This window comes from Patella vulgata, chromosome 5 (genome assembly GCF_932274485.2).
Source record: "Patella vulgata chromosome 5, xgPatVulg1.2, whole genome shotgun sequence".
Lineage (NCBI taxonomy): Eukaryota > Metazoa > Mollusca > Gastropoda > Patellidae > Patella > Patella vulgata.
The window spans coordinates 2,495,832-2,513,907 of NC_065883.2; the positions used below are offsets into that span (position 1 = coordinate 2,495,832).

General features: G+C 37.3%; 1 protein-coding gene and 1 long non-coding RNA gene across 3 annotated transcripts; one reads left to right on the forward strand and one right to left on the reverse strand.

Annotated features, from left to right (window-relative positions):
* The first annotated feature begins 751 nt into the window (after positions 1–751).
* LOC126821037 (uncharacterized) lies at positions 752–5,201 on the forward strand. Its single transcript, XR_007680233.2, has 4 exons — positions 752–824; positions 1,431–1,760; positions 2,425–2,520; positions 2,974–5,201. It is a non-coding gene; the product is annotated as an uncharacterized LOC126821037 (long non-coding RNA).
* Positions 5,202–8,026: 2,825 nt separating this feature from the next.
* Positions 8,027–16,819, reverse strand: LOC126821031 (uncharacterized). 2 transcript variants are annotated; one of them, XM_056100860.1, is made up of 6 exons: positions 16,552–16,819; positions 14,918–15,179; positions 13,116–13,243; positions 10,475–10,741; positions 9,718–10,059; positions 8,027–9,271 (listed from the first exon to the last, which is right to left on the reverse strand). In XM_056100860.1, exons 1-6 carry the CDS (start codon positions 16,610–16,612, stop codon positions 9,054–9,056), a joined length of 1,278 nt encoding a protein of 425 aa, XP_055956835.1. In that variant the 5' UTR covers positions 16,613–16,819; the 3' UTR covers positions 8,027–9,053. The 2 variants fall into 2 exon arrangements, with proteins under 2 accessions (XP_055956835.1, XP_050405276.1); XM_050549319.2 differs by lacking the exon at positions 10,475–10,741.
* Between the last annotated feature and the right edge of the window lie 1,257 nt (positions 16,820–18,076).

Sequence of the window (18,076 nt, forward strand, 5' to 3'; positions counted from 1 at the left end):
TGCCTATAGAGAATGGAAAACAAGCAGTCATCATGTATGAAGGTGCCAGATATAAAGAACCAGTACTAAGAACCGTTGGGTGTGAAGAACCTGTTTTTACATCATCTGTTCAAGCAAATCCTTTAGGTAAAGTAACCAACTGTAATTAACGTATAAGCTTTAATTTCAAAGTGTTTTTTTTAACTCAATGAATTTGCAATGTTATTAAATTTTATAAGATGCAGCATTAACGTCCTCTTTGTTAGATGTTATAAGATATGTCCTTTTATTAAATTTTATAAGATATGGTATTAAATGTCCCTTTATTAATTGTTATAAGATACGATATTAACAGCGCTTTGTTAAATGTTATAAGATACGGTATTAACAGCCCTTTATTAATTGTTATGTAATATATAGGGCATTAACTGTCCTGTTATATACCAGATATGGTATTAACTGTTCCTTTATTAAATGTTATAAGATTCGGTAATAACAGTCCCTTTATTACATGTTATATAATAGATACGATATTAACTGCCCCTTTATTAAATGTTATAAGATACGGTATTAACGACCCCTAAGATACGGTATTAACTGCCCCTTTATTAAATGTTATAAGATATGGTATTAACGGCCCCTAAGATATGGTATTAACTGTCCCTTTATTAATTTTTAATAATAGATACGGTATTAACTGCCCCTTTATTAAATATTATGTAATAGATACGGTATTAACTTTTCCTTTAAAGGTGCTGAAATTATTTGTCGTACGAATGGAATTGAACACGATTGTACAAAGAAAGATTTCCAACTGAGTGGATTTGGTAAATATTTCCCAGATGGTAAGTTCTATCTAATAGATAACAAATTATCTGTGACTTTTTAAAAATCTTTGGCATGCACGAAACACATTATGATTACTCTATTCGGAACACCTGATGTCACTTGTCGTTTTCATGATTTCACGTAGCTAACATTGTTTTATGATATATAGTATTCATCATGACAATTCGGATTGTTTATGCTGTATTTGTAGTTTGTTGTACTGTTTAACAATAGCCGCGGTGGCTCAGTGAGTAAGACGTTGCCTCGCTAACCTGGAGGCTCCTTGTTCCATTCCTGCGTTGGCCGAGAACGTTCATTAGGATATTCCGGCATGGCCCTCTCTTGTTAGTGGTATAGGACAGGGGTTCTGACAATAGACAACGTATAATGGCTCGGATAGGCCGAAAAAACATGGCTTGGAAGTACAAAAAAAAAATCCGTTGACAGTTGGAATTCGTTACAAGAGTAGGCCGTAACGCCGCTATCCGGGCAAATGTTCCCAATGTATACTGTCCGGGGTATGCTTGTCTTCATTTGCCCAGTTGGAGCAGAACAGTAGGATGCTAACTCCATTTCATTTTATGTAGATTTCCACCATGTTTATATTGATTATCTAATTTCAGATGATTTTGGAAAGACGCATTGTGACCGGAACGCCCCTGACGGTGTTGAAAAATATGTTTTCCAAAATATTGATCGGGATCCCACTAAGTTTATAAGATGTGATGCCAATGGGAACGCGTTTGTTACTCAATGTCCTTTGGGGCATGAGCGGAATTGGACTGATTATACATTTTCATGTGGTACACTCAAACGCCCACCACTTAAATCAACAGATTATTTACCGACGGTTAATGAGAGTCGGAACACGAATCCAACTGACGAAACTAAAGATATCGTCGATACTTTCGCTGATTTTTACAAACTGATTAATGAGGTTTTCAACAAAACAAGTAAGTGTATTTAAACATCAAACTATACAGTTTCTCTGTTAGACATGAGTTTTTTAATATCCCGGAACCCTGATGATTGTATGATCTGTTTCATACGTGAGAAATGGCTGATATACACCTTTTAGTTTATGATATAATCATACATTATTAAACATACATTATACAAGAGCTAAATCTGCCTACTGCAGGTCTTTCTTTAGGCCTGAAATGTTATCTAAATTATTAATTAGACATTAATTAACTTATCCAGACCATAATCAACTCTCGATGCCATCGCTAGTCTGCCATATTTACTGGATTAGGATCAGATTTGCTGCTCAACTATCATTGATGATTAGATCATGAAATGGATACTCGAGACTATGTATTTTATCGTACCGACTTTAGTAATGATGTTCGAGATTAGGCCGAAAATTCAATCGCTAAATTCTCGGTTCAGAGTGGATCAATGTAACTGAATTTTTTTAGTGAATACGCTTTACGTTATCTAGTTTTTAACTATTATAGTGGGAACTGTCAGTTCTTTATCTAATCTCCCATAATGTATCTTTAAATAAATATTGTTAACCGATCCCTCGTCCTTCTTGTTTAATTGTTGTTTATTGCTTGCAATGTCCGTGTACATTGTAGTGTCTGACTAGATTGTTATTATTTGTTATTCTAGTGCGGAGTGAAGTTGTGTGTCGTAGATATGGTCAAGAGGTCAACTGTACACTATTTGATATTCAGATCAGTGAATACAGTAAATATCTGGTTAAAGGTAAATATGTTTATTTCCTGTTCTTTAACGTCCACTCGACACAAACTAGGTCATTTTGAGACTAACATATGGTTCAATTTTATTTCAATAATTCGCTTGCGCGTAGGGATCTTGTCTTTAGCAAGGGGGGGGGGGGGGACGGGGTTGGACCAGCGACCCTACTCAGATGACTCAATGACAGATCTTACGATACAACGCGCACGCTAACCATTCGGCCATCCAAACTCCTTCTTACATGCACTGTAGTCTTTTAACATCTGTCACCATCTCATTTGCGTCATCTTCCGCAAGTCGCGAGGGTGGGGAATTGGAAGAGGCTTCATCAGTAGAACACCCTAGAGCACAGTGTTCCATATTAATCTGTTAAATACACCCTTACTTCTATCATAGAAACGATAAATGTTTATCTGACAAAAACTTTACTGTAATACATTTATTTATTTTCAATTTTAGATTCGTGGAATGGCGTACCAAATCCATGTGACCCGAATGCTAATTTCAGATCCGATAAGGGGAATTTATTGAAGGAAAATCCCCTTGACGTCAGAAAGTTTATTATTTGTACAAAGCAAGATAATATCATGTATGTTACTCAATGTCCAAAGGATTTACATTATTTCCCTGATGACTTTGAGTGTCGTCCATCAAATCGAGATGCAAGCCCCCCATAAAATAATTGTAAACAAAGTTGTTGACATGATTAATAATATGCTAGTGTGATTAATCAAGGAAGTTGATTTCATCTAGAATGTAAAGATGTTTTATTTGGAAATTCCCAGTAGCCCCAGAAGATATATTTACAAAAATTATCCTCCAACATTTGTCTCTTAAAAACTGATTGTAAAAAAAGTCACATTTTAAAGATACATTATGTAAGATTTAGATAAAGAGTTGATCGTTCTTACTGTAATATTTCACAAATAGATAATGCAAAATGAATATATTGTTTATTATGGTAACAACGGTACTTAGCGTAGATTCGCCCTTAGCCTTGTTTCACCCTTTTTAAATTAAATTATTAAATGGCGACCGTCTTTTAATCCGTATAAATCTCCGCCATCCGATCGAGTTGATATAGGTTTGTCATGTGATTAAATGTCTAAATAATAGCCTATATAACATGTAAAGCCAAAATAAGACAGATTTGGCTTTTAAAGAATGCTTCTTTAACTGTTCTTTATAGAATAAAACACATTACATCGTGCATCATTGGCTATACTCTTAAAGGAGTCAAACTTCTAACTGAACAATTTTCAGTTATATTTCAAATAAAAAAAAACCGAAAAAGTCAATTTCAATCAATGTTGATGTTGTTAACTTGCTGTGAAATATGGGATCCTAAAATCCATTATTTAAGACACGATGAACATTTCACAATCAGTATGGTTCCAGAAACCATTTGTAATGAACATGGAAAAATGTGACAAAGTGATCTATACCTTTCATCAAATTGAACGATCATTTAGGTGCATAGATCTTTATGACCTCTGCTGGTTTTGATAATATATGATATTGACGTTTCAACTCTGCATAAACTTCTGTTAAGGCACGGACTGACTACGATCTTATTAAACATCTAATTAATTCAATATGTCCTTTACAAACTACACATGATCTGTGTGTAACACTCGGCAGAATTTTATGACTTCAAAAGAAATACGCAGTGCAGTTACAGATACCATAATCTGATAAATAAACAATACCATATATGTTGATTCATTCTTGTCCATTTTCCCTGATTGTTGGACGCTATATAAGCAAGGGTTTGCTGACAGTAAGTCGGACTTGGAATAGAGCTCCTCCCGATTTATGTCTATGTTCTTAATAAAGGTCTTATCAATTACGCTGATCTTCTGTTATCGGTAGTGTTACAGATAATACCCGACAAGATTAATTAGAAATTACATTAATTCTTTTACAAAATAAATAAAAAGAACTGATACACATTCATATTATATAAATATGTGTATTTTGACCCAATTCCGTCTTTCTATAATTCCAATGAATAAAGCCATGTACCAATTAAGAACAAATTGAAAGTAGGGTTATTGTAAAAGCTTAATTGTTCTTCATAGAACCATTCACTTGTATTATACAATTATATGTCCTTTCTTCAGTTGTAATATTCTTTCTATTTTTGTATTATTATTTCCTATGTAACATATTCTTTTTTGTAATGTTCTTTTTAGTTGTATTAATCCCTCCTTTATTGTGATATTCTTTCAATTCTCGATTTAATTTAATGACCTTCGTGACTATATATGTTGCAATATTAATACTATTAATTAATCATTTCCGATTCCCTTTTATAGAATATCCGACACCTTCCAATATTGAAACATATTTGGCTATTTTTCAATAACACGTGTAATTTGACTTATTATAAGAATTTGGGTTAATTGGAAACGTTTTATACAGATAGAGATTTAGAATTGAATGTTGGATATTCTTTCTGACGGGTAAATCAGCTATATTTTAAAATATTATATTCACTTTAAAGTCTCTAGCGTGAAGGCATTAAAAACTAATGTCAAAGTAACTATTCTCATAATATGTGTTTGCTTTCAGCGTGTTGTCAAATTGGGGTAAATTGTTATTTGATTACAATCAATTTCAAGTGTAACTTTATCGTAAAATAGTAATTAATTTTCAGAAAAATTTTATATGTTGATTTTATTTATTGTAACATGTGATGATGAATATAAGAAAAATATTGAACGTAAAAATAAATATAATGAAATATATTAATCGGTTTACGTGTAAAACAATTCCAAGCATAAACTAACATCTTGTTGAAGATTAAGACACTGTACGAACTGCCACCATTTTCGGTTGAGCAACATGTTGACCAGGTGCGATGTTGGTGAAAACGTTGATAGTTTGTACAGTTGGAAACATTCAGTAACATGTTTTCCAAATGTTGCCGAAATAAATACAAGATCAATTATGTTGCCGAGATGCTAATGATGGGGCTGAGTTTTATCCAGTCAGAAATGGGCCATAAATCGCCTGATATACCTGGGGTCAAGTGATGTAGACAAAATGGCAGCTACCAGCAAGGAATGGTTAAGTTGCCCAACATGTTGTCGAACTGTTGCCGTGTGTATACAGGGCCAAATTTTTGTTGCTCAACTTTGTTGCCAAGGTGTCTTTCCGAAAATGTTACTGAAAATGTTGGCAGTGTGTACAGAGCTTAACAGAGTCCATGTCCAAATATGGAGTTGCGTGCAACTGTGAATAGCGACCGTTTACAGACTCTGGTGGGCCTCGGTATTTTGACCTCGCCAGTCCCACTGTCCATCAACACCGAAGGGGGAAATAAGACTGTATTAGCGAGCTAGGTCGGTAACCACCTGATTGATTGCATGTTCGATTCTCACTACAGATGGTTGTTGAATCTGCGTGTCCTTGTGTATTGTCACACTACCCCCTTTATTTCAGTCTTGTTACTGTGTGTTTTGTGAATTTAATTCTGTGTGTTGTTGAGAACTGACCTCTAAGGGGAGATAAGACCAATCGGATTAAAATACAGATCTATATTTCATTTGTTATTGTATACTTTCGATGGCCTTCACTACACGATGATCTTGCCGGTCGTAGTGAAAGGCTGCGTCAGAGGTCATACGAGTGGCTTTTGACCCCATGACGTCAGACATTAGGAAGATCTCGGTGTGCCGCGGACCAGTGTGCGTTGTGAATCACTGTTCTGGTGCACCTTACGCCAAGAACTCGCCGTAACACACCGTTTCATTGGCTAATCCCTCACATTATCCAGAACGTGGGTTATATAACAATTCTTCCAGATCCTAGTCTAGTAAAGACAAGTAAAGCAAAATTTTGAACTATAAAAAACGGAACGAAATAGGATCTGTGTTTTAATCAGAGTTGAGATAAGACACGCTTCTTACCAGGAACCTATGATAAGTGATCGAGAGAGACAGAGAGGATTTGACTTCAACTCGAAACAATCTACGTCATATAGTTCAATCTACGTCATATAGTTCAATCTACGTCATATAGTTCAATCTAACTTCAATAATTCAGATAGTAGAGAGAGAGACGAATGTAGTGCGAGTTATAAATAGACAATTTTTCCTTTAATTTTTTCTCCCTCTTCCTGCATTTTTGGTTGACGTTTTGGTCTATAATTGGAGAAAAGGGATCAAATTTGCAATTCCATAGCAGTATTGGGTAATGTAGTGCGAGTTATAAATAGACAATTTTTCCATTATTTTTTTTTCTCCCCTCTACCTGCATTTTTGGGTTGACTTGGAGAAAAGGGATCAAATTTGCAATTTCATAGCAGTTTTTGGTAATACAGATGATTTTACAGCGGAGGGATAGGGGGTGTAAAGTGTCTTTCTGCAGAGCAATCATTGTGTCGGAAGTGAGATTTTCACCCCAGTCAACATCAAATCCCCGCAGCAAAACATCTAAACAGTCACCCCCTACAAAATTGTGATGAGGAGATTGCCAAATGTGGTCCCCATTGTTCCTATAAAGATTGGAACCAACGGAATCTTGAGCAAAAGGTTACAGCCTGGTGATGTTACAGCCATTTAACACTGAAGTCAATGGGCAAAAGTCCATCTAGGTCCATCTAGGTCATGTTGGAATTTACATATGGTTCAATCTAACTTCAATAATTCAGATAGTAAAGAGAGATAGATAGAGAGAGAGAGAGAGAGAGAGGGGGGGGGATTAACGTCCACTCGACACAAACCAGGTCATTTCGGGACTTACACATGGTTCAACTTTATTTTAATAATTTACGGGTTTTTAGCTGTGGGAAGAAACCGGAGAAAACCCACGAAGCCGGACAGGCGACACGCAACTCCTTGTCATGTACACTCTTCGAACCGAAACCATGCTACGTGACTCAAAGACAAACCTAGTGATCTAACATACCCGACCATTTAGCCACCCAAATCTCCTCGAGTTGGAGACATAACGCCAGTAGCAAGAGGAAGCCCTGTATTTTGAAACCACCACACCCTACAGAAATGGGAAGGTTACATAGCAAGGTAATAATTTCGAACGGATTGTACCTGGGACATTTTGAGACAAACAAAAGACAATTTAGATATTATATCGTTTGTCCGTTTGTCTATTCGCGGTTGGTGGCTACACTAGGATTGGTGGCTACACTAGGGCTGGAAGTTTGTTCGTTTGTTGGCGGTTGGTGGCTACACTAGGGCTGGTGGTGTGTCTGTTGGCGCTTGGTGGCTACATTAGGGCTGGTTGTTTGTTCGTTTGTTGGCGGTTGGTGGGTATACTAGAGCTGGTGTTTTGTCTGTTCGCGGTTGGTGGCTACACTAGGGCTGGTAGTTTGTATTTTTGCTGTTGCTGACTGATATTTGGGGTATAGGGGCAGCTCTAGCTGTGGGGTTGCATACGTACATTGGCATGACACTGCAACTTTAAATTTCATGGTTTTTACTTTAATGAATAATTTAAAGTAAGAAATGTCTGAATCAAACAAAACAAGAGATAAAAAAAATCTATGAAGAATTTGGCATTTATTATTTTCATACAAAAAAATACAAAAAAAAGCAACACAGATAAGCGAAAATTTAATGAATTAAGAGAAGACATGTCTTGAAATGACATTTAAAATAGACGCCTTCTCGTATTACCTGCATACAGCATTTCTTCGTTTCGTTGTGAAATTTCCGGTAGTTCTAATTTTTATAGCAGAATAAAAATTACGCGGGAAATAAAGGAATCCCGATCATCAAGTCACATTATCACTATTTTTTGGCGTTCGCCATTCTCCGTTTTGGGAGAATGATAGATACCGGCAAATAACCCTCTGCTGTCAAAATCGCCCACTAAATAATTGGGAAATGCCAATGATATACAGTGAGAATTACGGACTGTTGGTACTATTTGATACTTGGTACTATTCAGCTAAAATCACAATTGTAACAAACAGTACAGCGCGTCCTTATCTAAAAAAACTCTCATAAAAGGGTATTCAAGAAATATCTCTCGCTCGAGGGTAGACCACCTCTCCTTATGTCCCAGTGCCCCAGCTTGGTTACAAAATGCGCTGGTCAATACACAGTTATCATTTGCAAATTTCAGAACTAGATCGATCCCTTAGACCTAATACAGAGCCGTGTGGTACACCATACAGCAGTTATTTTAGATTTGATATTGTTTGTGTTGTAGGGGTTTTTTTTGAGGAAGGGGGGGGGTAACAATATTTTTTTTAAATATATAAAAGCGAATCAAGGAACAGACATAGCCTATATCACACCTCTACTCATACAAGGAATATAAAACATATCATAAACTGTTTTGTACATGTTATGAAATAATGGGGAAAAATCATATAAAGAAAATAAGTTATATACACACTATTCATAACAAATGAAAAAGAGGAAGTGCTTGTTTATAACATGATTATTCATTATTCAGAAAATAAAATCTCTTTAAATATTAAAACGACTGGTGACATCAAAGTATTCATCCAGTCATTCCGTAATTTTGACGATATGGTTGTGTGTATTGAGTTATACGTATAAGACTCAACGACCCTGTCTCTTGTTCGAGAGTGGTAGATAGATGTTCGGTCGGTGGTCCATAGTAAGTTCATCCAGTCCTTCGTAGTCGGAGGAAGTAGGGGTATATATCGTGTTTACATATTCTACAGAATCACCAGTATCTACAGGACTATTACAATGTCTGGTGGTATTATCTCTGGACTGGGAGCTTACTGTGTCATTAACACCGTGTCCATCATTTGCTGAAAATAAACAAAATTGAACTAAATTACCCGATCACCATTTCATAGTCAATATACCCAACCGCCCCTCGCATTTCACACGTTCGTATGAAAACAAATAATATCTTTTACTTTCGCCAATATACCGGAAGGTCAATTTACGTTCATTTCTCTGCACACTAAATGAGAAATATAATTTGGGGTTCTAGAAAGACACGCCTACCTTCCATCGTGCACGACAACAGTCTCTGTACCAAACTGTGGAATTATATTTGACCTTGATGTTCGCGTATTGACAATAACGTCGTTTGGTAGAAGTCTTTAGGGTTCAGCATGACCCCCGTCTTATTTAGCCAGGTTGGTGCGGAAACGCAGAACGTTACAACCCACCTCCTTTCATTTCATATTGACCTTAACAACAGAGGTGATTCTTTGTCTAGGAACCAAGAAAGATATAGCAAACTTACACATAATGGCATCTCTTCTCTTTCTTATGCCCCATATAATAACAGATAAGACACCTGAAACAACCAGACCAATACTAACACCTATAGCTATACCAACTCCTAGCTTGTCATCGACTGATTCCTTTACTATGCCCTCTTTAGACATCTTGTCATCGACAGCTTCTTTTACTGTGTCTTTACACGGCTTGTCATCGACAGCCTCCTTTAATGTGTCCTCTTTAGACATCTTGTCATCGACAGCTTCCTTTACAGCTTCCTTTACAGCGGTTTCTCCGCGTGGTACAACTATAACATCCTTAGTTACAACAACTATAGTCTGGGTAGTCATAACAACTGGGGTACCTAAAATATCACAACAATTTGTCAGTGAAAAAGAATATTAGATCAGTAAAACTAATGTCGACTCGGTGCTGGCAGTTGGCAATACTTTTGACGCTCTTCTGACCAAATATAATTTCTCCAGTTTACATCCTGGGTATCAGTGTCCGCCGAAAACCCATGAGATAAATGAAATGAAATAGGGTTTAAAGTCCTACCGTTCATTTCCGACTGGGTTATATAAGACCGGAAACCCATGGGACAGACAGTCACTGAATAGGACAGCATACCAGAGGATATTCGATCGCAAGACCGCTTACGTCACCTTGTTCATGCAATTCTCAGTTATATTTTGTATCAAACGAAATCACACACCACCGCATCGGATCGCAAGGGTGACATAATCCCCGCTTTCTGGATTGTATACTTGTATACTTACATCTTACAACGAGTGGAATAGTTTTAGATACAGGTTGGCCAATATTATTACTAGCTGTACAGGTATAGTTATCTGTATGTTGACAACTAGCTTTCGGTATGGTATATTGACTACCAGAATAGAGTTGTCCCCCTTGTTGTGATCTGGACCAGGATACACGTGCCGCCGGGATACTTTCAACCAAACAGTTAATAGTAACACTGGCGTTTTCATCTATTAATATTTTGTCAACGGCATCAGATGTTATTGTTCTTATTATTGGTTGATCTATAATATACACAGGAAAAAAATGCTATTTCAATATTATAATTTAGAAAAAGTGACTTCACCTACGTCCTTGATTACGAAACTGTGTTATATTCTGATAATATCCAAATCACATTTTTTATTTATATTTGATCACGCTCTTTGTTATCACGTTTTATTTATGTAAATGTGTTTTTGTCTTGTTCTATAATCCGGGGCGTTAATAACGATTTTGTTTGGGAGGTGTTTAGCCAAAATGCGACCGCACTGCATGCACATACTCCTAGTACGAGTTTTCTAGGGGCCACGTGCAGTAGCGGATCGAGACGCTGGGAATAGGGGGTGGGGGTGGGGCGGATCAAAATCTAGGGCGCCATCCACAATCCCACCCCACAATGGATGTCAACAAAATACTGGTAGAACGTAGATAGTATTGTATAATTATATAGTTGTTCGCCGATCGTTGTCTCGCCGGAAAGCAGTTTTATTTATGTTGACATAAAGTTTATGTCAAATATGATGATTGTGCATATAACACTGAGCAACCTGAGAAAAATTGAGTCAATATCCTGGCATTTGGGGTCATTGCTGGGAGAAATTCTTGTGGACGAGAGGACCAGAAATGTGAGTCAATTGGACAGAATCTCGAGATCTTTCCCTGTCAATTCCGCCTGTTTTGCAAGAGTTGACATAACATTTGTACAGTCCGACGCCCCACGACCCACACAACAGTGGTACTACTAATATAACAAGGCAGTTGACTATAACCGTGAATATGATAGTGCTGAGACAGTATAAAACAACAGAGGAGTGGAAGACTGTTATAATGGAATCGAGCGCCGCCGGCGCGACAAAAATACAGATATGTAACCGAGCTTTTGATTTTTTGGGACTCGGCCTGAACATTTTAGTCAATGTCATGGCAAATGGGACCAATTTCTCGTTAACGAGAGGATAAGAAATGGGACAGAATCTTGAGGCATATCTGTCAATTTCGCCTGTTTTGTGAGAGTAGAAATAACAATTCTACAGTCTGTCGACCCACTCACTAATGGTACTACTAACTGGGTGATTTACTGTAACTGTGAATATGATAGTGATGAGATAGTATAAGGCAGAGGAGTTGAAGAATGATGACATAATGGAATTGAGCGCCGATTTGTAACTGAGCTTTTGATTTTTGAGGACTGGTCCTGAGGGCACTTTATCTCAATGGGGCGCTTACTTGGTCTTTGAAATGCCCTGGACTTTGGGAAGAAATTTTTGCAGAATTCTGATGGTCAGAAAACACTTACATGAGTAAAATACGTTTCAATTTCTCCTGGGATTGAATATGCTACAAGTAAAAATTCTTAAGTGCAATAGATCGCCTTAAAATTTCATAATTTAAAGATTTTTTTAGGTATTTCTGAAACAAACTATGCTTCCGATAACTTCTTACCAACTGTTCGACTAATATTATTCGTATGACAATCAAGAATATATTTCTTAGACCAACATACTCATAACAGGGAAGGGGTGGATGGCTGAATGGTTAGCGTGCGCGCGGTGTGTCATAAAGTCTGTCATTGAGTCGACTGGCGTGGTTTCAAATCCCCGGTTGTACGTGACAAGGAGTAGGGTCGCCTGTCCAACCTCGTGGGTTTTTTCCGGGTCCTCTACGCGCAAGCGAATTATTGAAATAAAATTAAAAACCATATGTTAGTCCCGAAATGACCTAGTTTGTGTCGAGTGGACGTTAAACCCCATTTCTCTCTCTCTCTCATAACAGGGATTTTTTTTTCAAACATGACATGCTGACTAGGTTATTTTATACTATACCGCTGCAATTGAGGTGCACGGATTCACGTAAAATTATTCCCTTCTATTTTGGCACTGTTTGTTTAATTCATTTAGTCTGAGACCGACTGCGGTGAGCACTCTTTTTTTTTTTGGGGGGGGGGGACATTTCTTAGAACACCATACAAAAGAATAAGAGTGCAAAACATTTTTTTCAGACATGACAAGCAGGCATGGTTATTTTATACTATAGTTTTGTGTGACGTATGCATAATTTTGAGACCGACTGCAGTGATTGCACTTATTTTGAGACCGACTATTTTTCTGCCTTGGGAAAATTTTGTCCTTAGAATAACATACTCACAACAGAATAAGAATGAAACACAACATTTTTTCAAGCATAAGTGGACAAGGTTATTTTATACTAAAGTGTTGCGTGAGTAGCGTGACGTATGCAGTGAACGTTTACTTTGATACCGACTGTTTTTATTTTACGACCGACTGCACTGATTTTGTTGGAACCGATATAGCTGTTCCTTAGAACTTTTGTCACCTATAGATTAATATGATAAAGGGACTTGTGGCATGAATAGAGTAATATCATAAAGGGACCAACCTTGTATTTTCTTCCTACAATATACATCTGTGTCTTCTCCTCTGTAGCCAGATGTCCATATCCAATCGGTTCGCTTGCGAATTGATTCATGCGCTATTGAAGCAGCATCCCAGTTCCCGTCCTCAAACCTAAAACAAAGAGAGGAGGAAACCGGAGAACCCGGAGAAAAAACACGGGTTTGGACAGGCGACCCTACTCTTTGTCACGTACAACCTAGGAATCGACACCACGCCAGTTGATTCAATGATAGACCTAATGATACAGCGCGCACATGCTAACCATTCGGCCATCCAAACCCCCTTTGACTTAACGGGGACGAAAAGGTCATCAAAAAGGGTATCTATGTCACGATATTGGTGTTTTTGTCGGAGAGAGAGAGAGAGAGAGAGACAGACAGACAGACAGATAGGATTTAACGTCCACCCGACACGAACTAGGTCATTTACGAACGTGGTTCTCTTTTATTTCATTTCATTAGTAGGGAACGGGGGCGGGGGGCCTGGGGCTAGGCATGCTGATAGATATGTATAGATGCTGAATCAAACAATGAAGCGAAGATAAAGTGACCTTTAATCCGAAACGTTAAATTCGAATAAATCACTCTCCGTTTATATCTAAGGGAAAAGAATACTTTTAAAAACAACTGATATTTATTAAACATACATTATGCAAGAACTAAATCTGCCTATTGTAGCTCTTTCTTTAGGCATGAAATGTTATATCAACTATTAATTAGACATTTATTAACAAAACAAGACCATAATCAACTCTCGATAGCATGGGATACTCGGGATTTTAACTAGATTAGATCGATTCGCAATTTAAAAAGGCTACGTCTCGAATATACCGGTGTCCTGGTTACCACAATGCACACAACTACAAACAGTCATAACTTGACTCAGAATGGATTAATTTGAATGAAATTTTCAATAATTTTATTTTACATTATCTATTTTTGAGCTGTTATAGTAAGAATGGTCAGCTCTTTATCTAAATCTTACATAACGTATCTTTAACTATTTTTTAATCCTTTTAGTTTATAAGTCTGTGATTGTAGGAAACCGCACCTAAATAAAAGTTGAGTCCGAGATCTTGATAAGAACTAAATATTTCAATAATCATACAACTGTTTGTTATAGTAAATGTTTAAGTACATAAACTCTACAGGAAAAGACTCTTCGAGGAGGGGAAGTGTGATAAAGCATGTATGACTAACATTAGAAGTACTATCTATATATATTGTTATAAATAAACCACTCCTCATTTATCTCTTAGTTTTAAATATACAAAAGGAGAGCGAGAGAGAGAGAGAGAGAGAGAGGGAGGGGGTAACGTCCACTCGACACAAACTAGGTCATTTCAGAACTAACACATGGTTCAATTTTATTTCAATAATTCGCTTGCGAGTAGGGGTCTTTAGCAGTGGGAGGAAACCGAACGACCCGGAGAAACCCCACGAGGTAGGACAGGCGACCCATCTCATTGTCGCATAAAACCTGGAAATCGAAACTACCCTAGTTAACTCAATGACACACCTTATGATACACCCCCGCACGTGCCATCCAACGCCCCCCTCCCCCACCACTACCATCTCAGGAGAGAGGGACAATGTGTTTAAATGACTGGCTTAATGAACACTTGCACACACAAGCCTACTCTTATATCGAATTCCAACTGCCAAGGGTTCTTCGACGAGCACGTCAATGTGGGCTCGCGTTTTGGTCCCATCCTGACAAGGGGGAATCAGATCGGAAAATCCAGATGAACTTTCTCGGATTGAAAACTTGACCTTAATAACTTACCCGGGTGTATTCCAGTTTTGTTCAAATTTTGCTGAACATTTCCATGATGTGTCCGTTTTATAAAATTTATTTAAAGTGTAAGTAACGTAGATACCAGCAATGCCTCCTGTGTCCACACAATGTACTCCAAGAACTGTCGTGTTGTCAGGAAGGTCTATTTGTGTTGGGTTTGACCAATCACTATGATTTGTCATTAAAACGCCATCCGCGTAAAAATACATGTCGTCATCGCAGGTTGCCCGTGCTACGATCTTGGCATCAACTAAAAAATGAAATGAAATGGGTTTTAACATCCTACTACTCTGCTCCGACCGGGATAATGAAGACGGACATACGTCTTACAGTGTGCTATGAGGGAAATTTTGCCAGAACAGTGGTGCTACGACCTACTCTTATATCGAAATCTAACTGTCAAGGGTTCTTTTACGTGGACGCCAAAGTGCACAGGTAACCTTTGTTTTTCGTTTAATCCGAACGACTATACGGTATCCTTTGCCAGACCATCCGTCCTACACCACTGACAAGTGGGTACCTCGCCGGAAAATCCCGTTGAACTTTCTGTCCAGTACAGGGATCGAACATGGGTCCTCCAGATTAGCGAGCAAACGTCTTAAATACCGTGGTCCCACATCAAATAAAAGTTATGATAGAATTAAATAGTTATGTAATGTTATGTCGTTTCGGTAATAACTCCTTGAGGTAAGACAAAACTATTATTTTGTCCTTTGCGAATCAGCCATTATTTACTCCCACATTGACTAGAAGAAGTATATGTTTTTCTTTGTTTAAACTACAAATGGCATCCGAAACCATAGAGTACACGACTCGTGTACTCATTTTAATATGCTCATTGTGTCTTATATATTAGTTATTAGGGTCCGATATTTTCAAAGTCAGATATGCATTGAAATATCTCAATACTGACCGCAGTTAATTCTTTGTTTTGCCTTCAAATGTTATATAAATGATTATTTGGATACTAATGACAAACCCATAATTAACTCTATAGATTATCAGACGGCGGAGATTTAAATGGATTGACACGGCCGAGGTAGAGAGAGAGAAATGGGGTTTAACGTCCACTCGACACAAACTAGGTCATTTCGGGACTAACATATGGTTTAATTTTATTTACATAATTCGCTTGCGCGTTGGGGTCTTTAGTAGTGGGAGTAAACCGGAGGACCCGGAGAAAACCCACGAGGTTGGACAGTCGACCCTACTCCTTGCCACGTACAACCGGGGATTCGAAAACCACGCCAGTCGACTCAATTACAGACTTTATGATACAGCGCGCGCACGCTAACCATTCAGCCATCCAAACCCCCCCCCCCCCAGGCCCGGGGGATTTAAAACCTTAACGATAAAATGGATAATAAATATTCTACGATACATCTTCAGTGATAACCGAAGCTACAACTCAGTTTTCAAGTACCGTTGGTAGGATGATGAACGATCAACTCTAAATCTTCAAGTCATAACTTCGCTCATAATGAAGTAATTTGAATGAAATGTTCAATATAACTATTTTACATTATCTATTTTTGAACCAGTATAGCAAGAATTACCAGCTTTAACGAAGCTTCTACTAAGATAATGTATAATAATTATTTTAAAAAGATTATATTACTTACCGTCAATAAACGTTGTAATCGTCAATAACGAAAATAAAATAGATAATCTCCCTGTCGACATCTTAACTATCGTGTTCTGATATCTACTAGGATATAACGTGAATTACTCTCTCCAGTCACAATGTATAAGCTGTTATTATTGGTAAGACCAGTGAAGGTTTTGTTTTACGATCACGCTGCATTCCAACCACACAGTTTTTGTTTTTGGGTTAACCATTAGGATCTGTATTTAGAGGGGTCAATTGTGCATTTAAACCTGCTTGAATAATAAGAACACGAGACGCGACAGTGTCGAGTTTTTGTAATGGATAATTCAAGTATGGTTAAAGGGACAATAAACTCCATCTAAATATGAAACAGGAACGTGTATATAGATATTTAGGCTCAAATATCTTTTTTTAAATACACGGTACATTTAGATCAATATCTACCCTATAAACAGCATTACACAGTAAAAAAAAAAACACAATAAACGAGCTATATGTTCAATAGAATCTCGGTATCTTAGATTTTGCATAAAATGTGAGAGGCTAATAGAACTTTCTTGGCATTTACAGCACATGATAAAATACTTGGTTAAAAAGATCTAGCTTAAAGTCGACACAAATTGGGTTATTTTTATTATATTTGATATCTCTTCTCATATAGGGTTAATTATTCTACACTTATATTAAGGGATTTTCTTAACATATACTAAAATCTGTAATATGTCATATATCTCTGTGGGGCTGAAAAATACCACAGACTAAAATATTTTGATCCAAAGTCTTTTTAATATACATGTATTACCATTGTATGGAGGTCTATGAAATATTTTTAAAAAAAGAACAAAGCTACTGAAATCGTTCAAAAAAGGGATAGCCATAACTTGTAACTTATCGGAAAGGAAAACTGATTTGTTAAGGATCCTTTATGCTTTCGGTCAAACTGATCTATGTCGTATTCGCAAGTTATTCATACATATAATAGAAAGGAAATAAAATAAAATGGGGTTTAACATCCTACTGTTGTGTTCCTACTGGGCTCATGAAGACGGTTACACGTAAGAAAGTACAGAAAGTTCATACGTTTTACGATCTCAATGCTTCTCACCAAATTTGAAAATGTATAGGGTTAGTAGGCTCTATCACATGCATAATGTTTTTGGAACCGGGGGCATAACTCTCGAATGGAAGGTCGCAGAATGTGGAAATTGTTGGGCTTTGTTTTTATTATTGACGCGAAATTTTTAAACAGTCTGTCCAGATCAGTAGCCCCTGCCACATTCACAAGGTTTTCGGAAAAGGTGATTCTACTCCATAACAGACAATCGCAGCTCGTTGAAATTTGACAGGATTCGACCCCTCATTACTCCAATGCCTTCACTCCCATGAAAAAAATAGACATTAAAGACTGTGGTTTCTGCACTATATTAAAGAGTAGGAATACACGTTATGGTTACGTTACCATGCGGTGATTGTGAATTTTGCCCTGGCAGCTGCATTTACGTCTACCCATCCTCCATTTTTAATGATTAAATCTTTTC